General features: G+C 30.5%; 3 protein-coding genes across 11 annotated transcripts; 2 read left to right on the plus strand and 1 right to left on the minus strand.

Moving 5' to 3' along the window:
- The first annotated feature begins 2,295 nt into the window (after window positions 1–2,295).
- On the plus strand, window positions 2,296–5,531 carry LOC145318925 (solute carrier family 60 member 1-like). The gene is made up of 8 exons (XM_080160630.1): window positions 2,296–2,389; window positions 2,586–2,647; window positions 2,802–2,911; window positions 3,518–3,654; window positions 3,809–3,916; window positions 4,829–4,943; window positions 5,114–5,202; window positions 5,392–5,531. Exons 1-8 carry the CDS (start codon window positions 2,329–2,331, stop codon window positions 5,514–5,516), a joined length of 807 nt encoding a protein of 268 aa, XP_080016756.1. The 5' UTR covers window positions 2,296–2,328; the 3' UTR covers window positions 5,517–5,531.
- Window positions 5,532–5,574: 43 nt separating this feature from the next.
- LOC145318926 (solute carrier family 60 member 1-like) lies at window positions 5,575–8,558 on the plus strand. Its single transcript, XM_080160631.1, has 7 exons — window positions 5,575–5,743; window positions 5,898–5,972; window positions 6,124–6,186; window positions 6,350–6,451; window positions 7,653–7,727; window positions 7,967–8,053; window positions 8,296–8,558. Exons 1-7 carry the CDS (start codon window positions 5,656–5,658, stop codon window positions 8,400–8,402), a joined length of 597 nt encoding a protein of 198 aa, XP_080016757.1. The 5' UTR covers window positions 5,575–5,655; the 3' UTR covers window positions 8,403–8,558.
- An 808-nt stretch (window positions 8,559–9,366) lies between these two features.
- On the minus strand, window positions 9,367–15,489 carry LOC145318927 (uncharacterized). 9 transcript variants are annotated; one of them, XM_080160640.1, is made up of 11 exons: window positions 15,399–15,489; window positions 14,869–14,947; window positions 14,490–14,558; window positions 13,433–14,183; window positions 12,671–12,833; window positions 12,194–12,282; window positions 11,888–12,006; window positions 11,371–11,418; window positions 10,985–11,118; window positions 10,003–10,115; window positions 9,367–9,493 (listed from the first exon to the last, which is right to left on the minus strand). In XM_080160640.1, exons 2-10 carry the CDS (start codon window positions 14,921–14,923, stop codon window positions 10,017–10,019), a joined length of 1,527 nt encoding a protein of 508 aa, XP_080016766.1. In that variant the 5' UTR covers window positions 14,924–14,947; window positions 15,399–15,489; the 3' UTR covers window positions 9,367–9,493; window positions 10,003–10,016. The 9 variants fall into 9 exon arrangements, with proteins under 9 accessions (XP_080016766.1, XP_080016765.1, XP_080016764.1 ...); XM_080160639.1 differs by having other exon boundaries at window positions 9,367–9,530; XM_080160638.1 differs by having other exon boundaries at window positions 9,367–9,541.
- Window positions 15,490–16,170: the final 681 nt, after the last annotated feature.

The following is a 16,170-nucleotide window of genomic DNA, read 5'->3' on the forward strand; positions in this document are numbered from 1 at the left end:
TAAGCAATATTTCCAAACATCTATGAATTTTAAAGGCTGCTAGCTGCCAAACGGCTGAACGTACAGATCTTGCCCGCACACTGTTTTAAGCGGCATAAGAAGGCCTACAAATAATCTGGAATAGCCGTAAATCAATAATGCATAATTATCTCGCAGTGCAGAGAAATGCACGAAAAAGACCTATTTTACGCGTTTTTTTCTACAGTAAAGCTTTCCCTGTGCATAATAGGATCTTGGTTATTCCAGATTATTTGTAGGTCTTCTTATGCCGCTTAAAATGCTGTGCGGGTATGATCTGTACGTTGAACCGTTTGGCAGCTACCAGCCTTTAAAATTCATAAATTTTTGGAAATATTGCTTACCAGCAATATTTTACCATGAACTGCAGTAGATCCTTAAAAGGTTTTGTTCCAAAAAAGGTAGATGTGTTAAATCTAAAGGGTGTTAAAATTCATGCTTGTTTTTAAAAGAAAAAGAATTTTTAATAATAGGAATAATTTTACGCTCTTGGGATGATTGTCCAAATCTCCTTGCTCCCTTCATAACTTGCCCTAAAAGAAGAAAAAAACTTACCTAAAAATTATAGAAACTTTAAAAAAGATATGCAGAATAAACATAAATTCTTTAAGGTTTAGGATTAAAAGGGCAAATGACCCACAATTATACAGATTTAGATCATTTAGAAACTAAACTCACTTAAATAAATTTATTTAGCTAAAAATCTATCAATTTTACTAGTTTTGTATTTACACTAGTTAGACAATATAATTACTCAGGATACCATCACACAACTCACTAAGGGGCAAAAAATATTTATAACTTTTTCAAAGATTATCTTTTGAAGAATTTGCGTTTGATAGACACAACCATAAGCCATTTTCATTCTATCAAGCTACAAAAAATGCGGTTGAAAGTAATAATGAAGGGGACAACACAACTTTGGGGACTTTTAATGAATTTGATTAGTTGATTCATTAAATTGAGTTTTGTATATCATCATTGGGGATCTAAATAAATTTATCGGCAATTGTCCTATCCCTTTAGATTGTGTTGAAAGCCAGTTTCAATATTTTTCTCAATATTCGCGGCTGATACTGAAATAATAACAGCTGCCGCTAAATGTTTTAACCTGCTACATTTATTAAAAATTCTGTTCAGCTGCAGGTAAATTTTTTAATAAATCAACAATTTAACGAGTCGCCCAGTTTCAACAATCCATTATATTATTCAGGACAACAACCATAAGAAGTTTTGATTATTATTTTTAAAATATTTTTTCTCTGTGCATATTAATGTACTTTTTAAACTTTAAATTTAACCAGAAAGCGTGATCTGTCATAAGTAGCTTTATTATAAATTCTTAAACAAAACATGGTCAACTTTACTTAAAAGCAAATGAATATTATCAAGTAGTTACTCGAAGTAGTTGAGATGTCTCTTTGAGTAGAATATAAGGAATCTTCCATATAAAAGTATCAGGATGAATGTGTGTTTGAAACGACATCTAATCGCTGAACCGACATGGTTCTCCTTTACATAGTAGTTTTTTTTAAATGGCCTCGTAATGGTCGTAACTATTTTGGGGAGGGTACCATCACTCTCTCAAGATTAATAGCCCCTGAAAAAATTACCCCTCAAAAAATATCTAGAGTGCCCCTAGAGGCTTCTAGGAGCTAGCTGCTAATATGTAATAAGTAGTTAAATCACATCTGAAAATACTATAATCAAATTAAACAAGAAAAAGTAACATTTCAATATTTATGATTAGTTGTCATAAATAGAAAACTTGGCTTTATTTTCATTGTTGTTTACATCCATGTTAATATTTCCTACTTTAGTATAATTGTTTTCCTATCAGTGCATTTGTGTCTTTTATACGAGTAACAAATTTTTACCAAAAATAACAGTTTTAAATACCAAAACAAATTACAAAGCTACACTATAATTTACTTTGTTTGTCTGTCCGTAACGCCGCTGTGGGAAAATGTGATTTTTTTTTGGGTACTATTAAGATAGACTGATAGATTTTGTCATATAAGATATCCCTAAATAGAGAGCATCCAGTAAAAAACTAAATGGTCCGTAGGACATGCTACAAAAAAACATAAATATTTACTTTTTGGAAAGTTTGTTTTTATTTGATAATCAAAAATTCTCTGTCTTTATTTCTTTTATAACCACTGAACATTTGCTATATAACTCAGATTATTAGTTTGTCCATACATGTCATTTTTGTGCATAGATTCTTATAAATGTGATACATATTTATTGGTACAACTGTCCTAATTTTTTTTCAGATATTTGATCTCAAAGAGACCATAATAAGAAATGGACAGTTCTGGAGAATCTTATCCATGGAACCTATTGAGGCGGACAGTTTTTGTCTTAGGTAACTTTTGTAAGGTTTATTTTGGCCGAAGCAAAAGATCTATCAAATTGCTACTCTGAATTGGTTGTATGCTTCAATTAAGCTTTATAAATACCCAAGGTGATTTTCTGACATCCTAAGCCCTTCCCTAAAAGCTAGGGACAAAGCTTAAGCAAAATCATAAGAATTTACTCAATTTCATGGCCCTTTATTTTAGCTGGATACTTGATCTATGGAATGAATGTTGGTATTAGAGGACCAACCCAACTTGACCTCAAGGTAACAATGAAACAGATTTGACTTGAATTCTCAGAATTCAATCTTAGAATCAGAAGGGGATATTATTACTCTTGTTTGTAATAGATTGTTGATTTAGAGAAAAAGAAGTATAAATAAGTGATATTTTACAATTTTTAAAGTTTACCTTCATTAGGATGTTTATGGTGTCACAGTCAGTGATATGTCATTTGTATTTCTACTTAACTCCATTGGTTCCTTCATTGGATGCTTTGGAATGGGTATTATTATGGATAAACTAAAAAGGTTAGTTGATATGGCAGTAATATGAATGTATGTTTAAATAAGGGTTGGCAATCCAACTAATTTTTGGACCGGATTCGGAATCCGTCCAAAAATAAAACGGATTCTCCACGGATTCTGGATTCTTATTTTTTTTTGACAGATTCCGGATTCTGGACTCCAGCAATATTTTAAAGGCTTTTTAAAAATAAATTAAGGCAGGATTAAATTATACTGGGTACTAGAAAAATCCAAAGCTGCGTTTTTTTCTGATCTCTCCACTTGGTGGTGTAGGTGGGGAGAGATGGGGGAGGGGGGTTATCTTTGCCTTTAAAGAGGGGGGGAGGTTGAAAGAAAAAACTCAAGACGCTGATTTTAGCTTAACAATTCAGAATCCAAATCCTCTATAAAAAAAAACGGATTCCGGATCAGATTCTGGATTCCAAAATTGGCCAAAAACTGGACGGATTCCAGATTCGGATTGCCAACCCTCGTTTAAATAATTTCAAAATTAAAGACATATTTCTCTCTAACTTCATTAAATAGCTATATTATGAAGTTTTTAGAACTTACAGAATATTATAGATGGACCTCAAATAGTGAATAAATGATTAGCCAATTGTTTTCAAGATTTCAGAACCTGGTAATCACAATTCAGTTGGTTATTTTTGGATTATGCACTGCTCTGCAGCCATTCTTGCCAACTATTGTTTGGTTGTATGTAATCTCCTTTATTGGTGGTGTTGGGATTGGTGGCTTTGATGTTGGTAAGTATAGGTTAAATGTTTCTCATGTTCATTATTAATGAATCTAATATTTATTCGCATATAATACCTAAATCATAGTTTAATTGTTACTTATGCTATCAATATCTGTAATATTCTGATTAAAAAGAGTGTGCAATGTAGTTTACAAATACAGGTGGAAAAGTGCTTGTGATAGATATCTGGAAGGGAAGAGATTCTGGTCCTTACATGAATGCTTTGGTGTTCTCCTGGAGTGCTGGTGCTTTCCTAGTGTCATTCATTTGTAAGTATGCATTTCAATTACCTTATCATTGTTAAAATTTTCTAACTTGCATGTTTATGATTAATGCAACTAATAAGGCATCTAATCACTAAAATAAGTTATCTAGAACTTTCTTTTCCTAAAAAAGGCCAATAGACATTATATAAACAAATAATGAATGTCAATCTAAACACCAATTCTTGGAGTAATTTGTTTCTTAAACTTTTCTTGCATATCAATTTTGAGTTTAGATATTAAAAACGAGTTTATTTACTAAGTATATTTGCGATAACTTTTATTTAATGAAATCTTCCAATTTTTAACCTGTACAAAACGGCCTGCTTAATTGCTTCAAGATCCATGTCAGATCTATATAGGAAATAAATGTCTATAACCGAGCTCAAGTTTTCCAAGGACTATTCGTTGAAAACTCATAGTGCTCCAATAATCCATAATAAACTCTCATTGCCCAGAACGATAAGACCCATTATTTTACTTTATTAAAAACAAATTCATTTTTTTCATTTCATGTTGCTATTTACATTATAATGAAGTATTTAATTTCTAATCATAAAAAAGAAAATTTAAATTTATGATATAATAGATTTAAGAAAACTCTGTTTTAAAAGAATTCGATTGTGGCGACACTTTGTGTGTTCAAATATTGTAATCATATAATAAACCCTTTGGTGATGGTAATGTAAAGAAAAAAATATAATTTAAAAGATCTTTTTAAGATCATTTAAATTATCAAATATTTACTTCCGTTTAAATAGTAATGCCGGGTGAGGAAAATAGATTTATTGAGAAATATATATGCATATAGAAAACTAGCCAATAGGGAGATAGTTATATCGAGCCAACTCTAGTGATTAAAATAAGAATGAGAGCTTTATTCTTTTTTAAAGAAAAATGATTTCCTTGTTTTGATAGCTCGATATTTTCTGGCCAATGTTGATGAAGAGCAAATAGTTGACAGTGTGTTGTCAGTTATTGCAAAACCAAATGAAACAATGGAAATTCTTCATAATCTTGATGCTATTGAGAGGTAAGATAAAAAGATGACTTGTTTTCTTTATTGAAAGAAAATATGTTAGCTACACTGGGGTTCAGCAATTAGAGATCTTTAGGTAAACAGACAGATAAACATCCTGTTAATTTTTTACAAGGATATTTCTTTATAAATATTTAAAGTTATTTTAAAGGATTATATTGTAGAGTTGGAGAACTGGCAAATACTGAATCAATATTTACAATCCAATTTTTGTATCCTTTAGTTGGAGCCCTTCCTGTGATTCTTAGCTTTGGTAAGAATTTGTCAAAATATTGTGTTTTAATTTTAATATTAATTTATGATTTAATTAAAACATTATGGGTAAAACAATTCAACTATAGTTTATTATATTCAATGAATGCAGAATTTGGAATATTTTCTGCAACAAAAGTTACATACATACATCTACTAATCACTGAATAGTTTTGATTATCTATTTCAGCATTTATCATTTACTTCATATCTGATGTGAAAGACAATAAATCCCTAATGAGCATAAATGAAGAAGAAAGGCAAGAAGAAAAATCCAGGCAAGATATTCTAACACAGAGTCTTCAAACTTTTTGAATTTATTTTTAGTGCAAAGTAGATTAGTAAAATTAGGCTATTATCAAAAAAATGAGCTAAACTATCTCATATCTTTAAATTTAGAGAAGAAAAAGATAAAGAAACTCAGTCAACAAGACTTCACTTCTTACTTCTTGTGATGATGCTCATTTTCTTTTTTGTTTATGTTGGACTTGAACATTCATTTGGAGCATATATATCTGTATTTGCTGTCAAGTGTAAACTAGGTAGAGTTTTCAATTCCAGAAATACTTTAAGGATTAACTTATTTTAATGCTTACATGATAATGAAAATCTTTATTAATAAAGCATTAATAGCATTAAAATTAATATAAGTTAGATTTAATTCAGGTAATTTTTCTGAATTATTGAATATTGCAGGATTAACAAGACAACAGGGCTCTGATTTATCAGCAGTGTTCTGGGGATGGTTTGCTGGAACCAGAGGACTTGCAGGCATAAATAATATTAAATATTTAGGAATTTTTATTGTACTAATCATATCCAAAACAAACTATCACTTTCAACTAGATGAAATCTTATTACTTTTATTCAAGTGTTTAATTGTAACAATTTCAGCTCAAATAGTAACAAATGATTTTTGTAGTGCCTGTTGCTTTCTTCGTCTCACATAAAGCCCTTATGGTGATATCTTTCCTCTGTGCTTTGGGTAATTATAAATTTTTTTTCAATAATCTTAATTAATGAAGGAAAATCCTTTTTAATTACAAGAAAAACTGGAAACAAATACAAATAAATCTCAGAAGTTTTTAAAAAACTTAATACTGCAAATTGAAAAGTATAAAGGTAATTGACTTATGTTTCTCTTTTAGTTGGAGCTTCTGTTATTTGCTTGATTGGAGAGGATAATATATTTGTTTTGTTTGTATTTACTGCCCTCTTTGCATTTGGTTTAGCATCAATCTACAGCACAGGTAGAATAATACTTATCAGTTTTAAGAAAGTCTTGAAATTTTGTAAAAGAAGGTGCATCAACTTTTTTTTATAGCTAGCCGGTTCTTTTAGTAAGTAGTAGATGTAAAATTTTTCATAGAATTCAGATATGCAATCGTTTTTTTTTTGTAGACCTCTTATTTTTTAAGTAATTTAAGTTTAAAAAAAAAAAAATTAAGTCGATTTTAAGGTACTAAAATGCAACAAAAAAAAGAAAGAAAATGGCCATTATGAACAAAAATAGTAAGATCTTTAATTTGACACCTTACTTTTTCAATTCTGTCAGGTAATTATTGAAAAAATCGATTTTTTTAAACCCACGAGAATAAAAACTTTGAACTTAATTTTATTATTTCACAGATAAAAAAATATGGGTTCATATATACCTTTAGAATCAGAAAAATATTACGAATTCATTGTAAGCAAAATTGAAAAAAAAAGTTTACAATATAGTATATAAACTACAATAAAAGGAATTATATGAAAATATCATATTATATTGTACAGGCAACGTCTTAATTCTTGAATTGAGTATAAAAATGGGAAGGGGGTAAAGAGGGGGTTTAAAAAAGGGAAGACGATAGTGTTGCCTGAACAAAAAATACAATTGGCCATTTGTTTAATTTTTTATTTTTTTACTTTTTTTCAATTTTGCTTACAATGGATTCGTAATATTTTTCTGATTCTAAAGGTATATATGAACCCATGTTTTTTATGTCTGTTTGAGAAAATATTTAGGTCTAAAGTTTTTATTAAACCGAGGTTAAAAAAATAGATTTTTTCAATAATTACTCAATAGAATTTTAAAAGTAAGGTGTCAAATTAAAGATCTTACTATTTTTGTTCTTACTGGCCATTTTCTTCTTTTATTTTGTTGCGTTTTAGTACCTTAAAACCGACTTTATTATTTTTTTAAAAAACTTAAATTACTTTAAAAATAAGAGGTCTACAAAAAAACCGATTGCATATCTGAATTCTATGAAAAATTTTACATCTACTACTTACTAAAAGAACCGGCTAGCTATAAAAAAGAAGTTGATACAACTTCTTTCACATTTAGAATAAAAGTGAAATTGGTTCCCATTTATATTACTCAAATGTCTTAAAAGTAAAAGAAAACAACTTGATGGATTGAACTGTTTCACTAATCTTAAATAGCATCAAGTATATGAAATTCTTTAGGTTTTGTATGGCTGGGAGAGAGAATGGTGATATCTAATAGAATAGGATCTGCTATTGCAATCTCATCATTCTTGGGTAAGAAGCATACCATCCTAATTAGTTTTATAATATTTAAGAAATTCAAACAAAGTCATTTGAATGAGTTAATAATTCATAATTCATACAAATGATAATTAAATGTCCTCTCATTTGTCCTCATATTTAAGTTCAACCTTGATCTTTCTGTGTTTATTACATATATTTTAAATCATGAAAATTAATAATAACAAATCAAATAATTGAATACTGCAACCATAATTGCAACATATTTGCAGGTTCAAAAGCATTTACTGTATTGACTGGACATATAGTAGAGGAACATCCTTTGACCTTTATGTACATAATCCTTGCATGTACAGCAGGTATTATCAATATTGTCCTCAGAAGCATAGGGAGATGAAACATGTTTTTAAATCAAATTAAAAGCACATGACTGTGACTTCCTAATTGTTTCCCCCCCCCACCCCTGATTATCATATTTATCAAAGCAACAAAATACTTAATTTTAACATGTGAAAACTAAATAAAATTCCCAACACTTTTTAACCAGACAAATTGCAACCTACAATATAGTTATTGTTTTTCCTATCAACATATTTTTCAGGCTGTATTTTACTGTTCATAACAAGTGTGCTGATTTCTAAGAAGATAGCTTCTCAAAAAAATGTCAGATCTAACACAAACAATAAATCAGAAATAGAAAAGTTTTGATAACAGCCATAAAAAAAGTGTAAGAGACAATTTCAAAAATAATTCTATTTGGTTTTTTTTTGAAATCTCACTGCTTAAAATTATAAAATGTCAGCAGTCAATTACGATTATAAAGTAGATGTTTCATATTTGAAAATAAACATGTTCTAATGTTTAGTGTGAATTATAAATTATTTTTTAATAATTCTGACACTACAAGTGTTAATGTTCATTTTTCCTACCGTTTGCTTTGCTTTTACGGATGTTGCCAATCTCGTTTCCTTTAAAATAAGGTAATGGTAAAGGAGAATAATTGAATCACACGTAAATACTCTCTTTTCCTTTCTATTCTCCATTTTGTGTTAATAATTTCTTTTTAAAAAAATGGGAAGCAAATTGGGTATATGACTATTAGATAATTCAATAAGATCGCCGCCAGTCCCAATCACCGCCTCTACCCGCCCCCTGAACCGCCCGAACCGGTTATCAGCGCAACCCATAGTCTAAAACGGTTCAATATGGACCCCTGAAGTTCAGAACCTAGAAATATTCAAGATTTTAGACGTTTTTGACATCTCAAAATCTGCCACGTTTCACTTTGCAGGAGTACTACGGCCAAGCCAGCTGGGATAGAGAGCTCTAGTCTTTTCTAGTGTCTTACTTATGTATCTAACAGAAACCCCTGCAAGTCTTATAAGACTGTCTCATCTACAGATGGACTGAGGTTAGATTTAGTAAGCCATAGTCGAGAATCCAGGGTATAGTACGGGCGCACTCTGAATCCGCCTTGTTGAACATATCCGCGGCCAGCTCGGAGTACATGTCCTCCATCGTCCAAAGATTTTTATGGGCATTACCTAAGCTTTTTTTAGTGGGGTCAAACGTCCTGATTGGTCAAGTAGTTTTGGAGCTATGGCCGTTGGAAAAATGTCCGGTTTTATTTGCCCCACCCTGTATATACATAAATATTCAATAAATAAAAAAAACTTGTGTAAAATATTTATTGTTTGTTGATACAGGAGTAACAATTTACAAAGCAAACATAATTTTAAATAACAAAATATTTTCGCATCACATTATTGTAAGCGAATTTAGTAGCATGATCATCTATTCTTTGTATAGGTGTACGAAGTAGAATTTCCATCTCCCCTTTTTCAAAGCTGCCTTATTGGGTAAACAGAATATTTTGTTTAATAATATAATATAGGATCGGTCCGTCAGGGCCAGTTAGCTAATTAATTAAAACAGGTTAGAGTTGTCCTATCGATTTCAAACTTTGCAAGGTGATTCCTGTAACAATTTGTTACGATTTAGAAAGCGTAGCAACTCTATACTCATTACCAGAAAGTTCGTATGTCCATTTAAAAATGGTGAAAATTTTAATCTTTGACAAGAAATTTTTGCATAATTATTTTTCATCGGATTTTTGGAACTATCCCTTTACTTATAATTTTGTTTAGACTTATGCATTAATATTCTGCTTGTTCAGTTCTCACACTCTACAATTGTTAATGTTAGTTTGTCCTACCGTTTCAGAGCTTCGCCTATATAGACGTTGTCAACATTTTCTTTTTTGAGGGGTGAGGGGATAAGGTTAAAGCGGATTAACAATATGCAGTACATTTTTGGCTTATTTTACTCAATACAAATACCATGTTGACTTATTCTGTGTTGTTTGAGATTCCACGCATTTTTCACTGTCACCTTGCATTCTGGACAGGCGAAAAATGTATCCTAAAAAGTATAAAAAATTATAACAAAAAGAATCTTATTCTTTTGAAAAAACAGTAAAATTAAGACTAAAGCGTAACATAAAAAAAACACAAGATAAGCCAATATTAACAAGAAACTAAGCACAAAATTATAAAATAATTTATTCAAAATTTAAAATATAAAGAAAAGATGAACAACAAACGGATATTTGTAAGATAGACTTAATACGGTACTAGGACAAACGTCAGAGCGACAAACATAGTTTTTAAGGTTTTTAAAAAACGTCAGACTTTTACAAAAAACTTAATTTGTCTGACCTTTGTACCACTCTGATGTTTGTATAGTCTGACGTTTGTCTCTCTGACGTTTGTCGCTCTGACGTTTGTCCTAGTACTTATTGATCAGAAAAAGTTACAAAGAAAAACAGCCCTTGCAAATCATAGGTACTTTACTTCAGATTAATCTTTACATAAATTCTACTGTGTACTTTTAATCTTGGATAACAGACAAGACGAACATATAAACATACAGACAGACATTTTTGATTGAGAAGCTTTGACATTGGACAATTCCAAATAATGTTAGTCAAACACTTTAATTATGTAAAAATTACACAGTTTAAACAAATATCGAAAGTGAAACGTTGTCTAAATGTCAGGGATGACATGGGTTTGAATCTCAGCCCATATCGATTCATAACAAAAAATATTGGAACTATTGCAAGTCAGAATAAATTAATGCTTTGGCTATAAAACTGGTATATCTCAATACTTTTGGTCTCAATACTTTTGGGACTACAAGGGTTGTGCAATCAAAGTGTTGGTTTCAATTCACTTTACCCAAGCATGTATTACTTGTAGAAAACTAGATCGAATATTTGATGAAAATACCTTGAGAACATGCAACCGTAATTTGTGACCCTTGAGAAGATCAGCTCTGGTGGTTACAAAGTCACACTCCTCACATTTAAATGATAAACTTTGAGCTTCTTTGGCAATTTGCAGAGCTAACGATAAACCATTGTCTATACATAAATGAACTTAATTAGAAAAATAAATAATTCATAATTTATATTGACATCTGAAGGGAGCAAAAATGCTCGTAACAATTTTATAGCTTATAGCTTCAGACAAATGATTTCAAGTCGGTCTTTAAAGTTATGGATGTCTGTCTGTACCAAGTATCTCAACCATTTTTCAGTTATTTTATTTTAATTCAAAATGCATAAGTTTTAGTGAAAACTAATACTTATTGTTTAAATTTTTAAAATATAAACCTGAATTGTGTTTTGCCCTTTGGTGCACAGTCAACCCTGCTTTTGAACCTTAACATTGAAATGTTTTATTTTATACATAATAATTTCAAGTAAGTATTTTATTTTCTGTACGGGTTAAATCTCAGATAAGAAATCTAACAGGAAAGAAACGGGAACGTACATATGTATCTTTTCTACATTTGTAAAAATATAAACTCCATTTTCGGAAGAAAAATCGGATATAGTCCCTCTTAAGGGGCATTTCGTCGTATTTTAACAGTAGCTTTCCCCCTATTTATAGCCCCTGCGGGGGCTCTAACCCTGCGGGGCCAATTGCCTAACCTAACATAAAATTACCTATCAAAAGCTATTGTGAAAATAAGACGAAACGCCCCTTAAGAGGCGTTGTACGAAAGGGACTACACCCGGAAAAACTTATTGAACTATACAGTATACCTATCAGCAGTACAACTATACAAAAGTTTTTCTATCTATCCTGTGACTGCTTATGTCCCAAAAACAGCTAAATCAAAATAACCTGAAACATATGTGCAATTAGGACAAGGAAACTTGGCTTTTTCATGAACAGATTGTTTGTGAATCTTCAGGTTATACTGGTTGGTGGTGAAGTAGTTGCACTTGTCACACGGAAATTTTCTTAATATAAAAATATGTTTACTAGGATAGAAAATATTTCAGATTTGCCTTTGTTTATTGTGATTGTCAAAGTTTACTTTTTCACAAAGCAAGCTAATAGTAATAATATAAAAGATTAAAATTGAACAGATTTTTTTGTTTGCTTATTACTCACTGATCAAATTACAAGATAATGAGTTCTACTTACGTTTGTTTGTTGTGTTCAGCTTGAACATGAAGTTTCAAGACCTCTTCCGATAGAGCTATTAGTCCACACTCTTTGCAGGTTATACGACTCTTAAATAAATTGATAAAAAACACATAAACTTTTTAAAGACCAACACGATGAATTTACCTTCTATCTTTAATTTTTAAAGGTATACAATTCTACCTTTGTAAACTAGAAAGTTTTGAGGATATGATAAAAATGTTTTATATTAAATGATCTGTCATTGTGAGGTAATTAACTTAAGTGATAAAACAATGGAAGATAAAGCGTACTCCCCCACAATAACAAAATAAATTACCTCTTCTGAAGATTAAAATTATCAACGGAAATGTTTAGACACTTCTATTTTGTACAAACTTCTCAAGATTTAATTAAAGTACTCTAAGTTAACAAATGGGAAAAGAATTCAAGAATCATTACGATTTACAGTCCAATCAACTGACAAAAAAAATTTACCTCATGAAAATCTTTCATATGTACTTGCAACTGTTCCTTGTCAAATGTCCAGAAATCTTGACACAAATCACAGAGTTTAACTTGACTCTTGTGGACAGACAATACATGAGATTTCATATTACCTTTGTTCAAGGTTTCAAAGTCACATTTACAACACGTAAACCTTGCAATAAGTTTCATTATCATTCATATTTTTAAGCGAAGCTACTTCAAAATTACTTTGTCTGTCAGCTAAAACTTCCTCCTGTACGTCCTTAGGGGGAAATGTGATTTACTTAAAGGTTATCAGATATAATAATAAAGAATTGTCGGGTAACATCGCACCTTATGGGGCGATTCTTCGTATTTTTAAGTAGCTTTTCTCCTATTTCTAGCCCCTGCGGGGCCAATTACCTAACTCTGTGGGGCAATCACCTAACCTAACCTATAAAAAGCCATTTTAAAAATACGACGAATCGCCCCTTATGGGGCGATGTTACGAAAAGGACTATTCCCGAATTGTCTAACATTCATTTATGTATGGGCAAAATGAAATTATCTCAACTTATTACATGACCAATAAAAATCTACTCTCTAATTCCATTTGTGTGGGTATTTATATATCACACTTTGTCAAAGCTGTAATTTCATGTATAGCAGATGTCAAAACTTCCTGTAAAGATTTGTTACTAAAAAACCATCCATCAATAAACATTTAACAAGTTTAGCTTATGAAATCAAATACTTGAAAAAAATTATTTGAATATAATGAACAATATTGACCTTTGCTTGTCATCTTGGTGATTATTCAAAATGTGAAGCTTTCTTCTCTTTCTGAATGAGAAAGTTTCTCCACAATACTCACAAGAATATAATGGCATTTCTGTACCATGTACTTTTAACATATGATTTCTAAAGAAACAGAGTGTTACAGATTTAACAGAACACTCTTTGCATTTATAGGTTGTCACTCCATTTGATGTTGTTACAGTATAGTTAGAATCATCTTGTTCATTTTCAATAATGTTATTAATGTCAAAATCATCGTCAATAGAGATAGTATCATCAGAATCAGATTCATCGTTTGGTTTACCTTTATTTGTAAAAGTATCCATTTTAATTACTTTTTTAAATGCTTTTGAATTAGACTGATCCTTTGGTGATTCATTTGCAGATATTTTTTGTGAGTCTTCTTTATTTGTTGTTACATTTTTGGAAGATTTCTTTAGATTTTTTGCTTTGTTAATTATAATGTTGGTTTTTGTTGAAGTTTTTTTGGGAGCAGGTAATTTTTTATTATCCAAAGGCGTCACATTAACTTGTTGTTTTGCATTAAATGATTTTAACATCAAGATGGCATCATTATCAGACAGTTTTTCATGTTCAACTTTTGTTAACAGAACTTTACATTTCTTGGAAGTAAAATTAGCTTCTGGTGTATTTGGTCTCTCAGCAACTGGTTCATTTTCAGTAGTAATATGATCTTTCTCCATCTTTCTAGATTTCTTAGGCTTTACTGTGGCTTTTGTTGAGCCTGAAATAAAATAATATACCTATGCAAATGAAATTCATTCATACCAAATTGTTATTCCATTTTTTTCAAAAAAAAGTGCAGTTGTATCAAGCTAATGGGGTTTTAAATTCAACATTAAACTAGGATAATACAATTTATTTTGAGAAAATGTGTAAATGTTATAGGAGTAAAGAGGAACTTTGTAGAAGCTGAGGTTCCTACAATGCTTTGCAAATCATACTCAACAATCTTTGAATAAAGGATAGAAGCTATATAAAAGAAAATTAAAGGAGATAAGAAGTTTCAAAAAGTTAAAAGCAACAATACCTGGAATTATTTCCTCTTGAGTTTCTTCTTTTATTGTTATTTCTGAATGAAGTGAGGATATATCTTCACCTAAAATATAAAACAATTACAAAATAATGATCAGAAAGAGCTTGAGAATTATCTTGGAGTAAAAGAAAACAATGCCAATAGTAATCATAAAGAATTTTCAAAACTACATAATGGACATTCACTGAAAGACTTACTAAAATTTATTTTAAGCAAAGGATGTCTTAACAACATATAAAAAAATCAAATCACTCCATATTGACTTTTAAAGATATTTTTATATGATTGTACAATCTAAAGAATGAACTGCACTTTGAATTAAATATTTTTTCCTTTACTAGTAGTAGGCAGATATGATATAATCTGTACAAACCTTCCAATTCTTCATCTAAAAGATCCATCATATCCACATTTCTCTTTGTTCCCATTTTAATTTGTGTTCTTGTAAAAACCTAAATATGTGTTATAGTATGTTATTAAAAATTAAATTACATCATAAATTAATTCAGATATTCTGTTAATAATAGCAGTTTAGACATGCTATCTTTCATGCATCAAAAGCGAATCAAAAATATTAAACATCCAACTAGACAAAAATGAACTGCTAAAGAGTGACTTTGCTTTAAATTTTGCATAACCGAAATTCGTAAGAAATCTAAATATAATCTAAAATTGAATGTAATGCAGAATACTTAATAAGGGCACCTATAATTTCTGTCAATTGAAAAAAATAGGTTTGTTAAAAAATTCAATTGGAACTACGTTTTGCTATCATTTTGACTTTTTAAAAATTGACAATACGCTTACATTCTATGAATTCTATTCATTACAGACGTACAAAGCCTAATTACAGAAAGACTTCGCTTTCAAAGTAATAAGAAAAATGTAAAAATTTTATTCCACCTGTTTCCTAATGTTTATTTACAACTGAGTAGCAGACAATACTTTCTGGCACGGCTTATTTCTACGACGACATTTTATCTCTAGACATTTTATCCTGTTATTTGGTCCCCCGTCTAAAAAAAGGGAAAAAGTGCAGATTTTTCTATTATTTGTATTAATTTCTTTCGGCAAGTTCCCAGTTGAGGAGTGAGATTCTACCCCATCTGAAAAAATAAACCCCCCCCCCCCGCCATCTATCAAATTAAACCCCCCCCCCCCCGGCATCATGAAATTTTTACCCCATCTTATTATTTTGTCCCCATCATGTTAATTTATCCCCATCTTCATATTTTGTTCCTCTCCAAGAGAAACAAAATAATGTCAGAGAAGGGATAAATTATTGAACAGGGGACAAAAATGAAGGATGGGGTCTAAAAAGGAACATGGGGCCAGGATTGGAAGGTGGGGTCTGATTTGACAGATGGGGGAATGATTGGCAGAAGGGGAAATAAAATCTGGGTAGGGGGGAGGGGAGAGTCTGGAGGGGTTTGCGAGTGAGCCTCGCGCGAAAGAATTTATATTAGGGTAGCATAAGCTACCATACTCCACTGTAGTGAAGCTATGCCTTTCACTCTTCTATATTTTCCTATATTTTGAATAAAATTTGAAAATGCCTCTATTTATTTTTTTTATTTCTTTTTTAAGACTTTTTTTATACTAAATCACCAACATATTCTAATACTTTACTTTACCTAATATTTTAAGATAAAAATTTGGCTCCATTGAAGAAAAA

This window comes from Acartia tonsa, chromosome 5 (genome assembly GCF_053477335.1).
Source record: "Acartia tonsa isolate MP-2025a chromosome 5, ASM5347733v1, whole genome shotgun sequence".
Classification (NCBI taxonomy): domain Eukaryota; kingdom Metazoa; phylum Arthropoda; class Copepoda; order Calanoida; family Acartiidae; genus Acartia; species Acartia tonsa.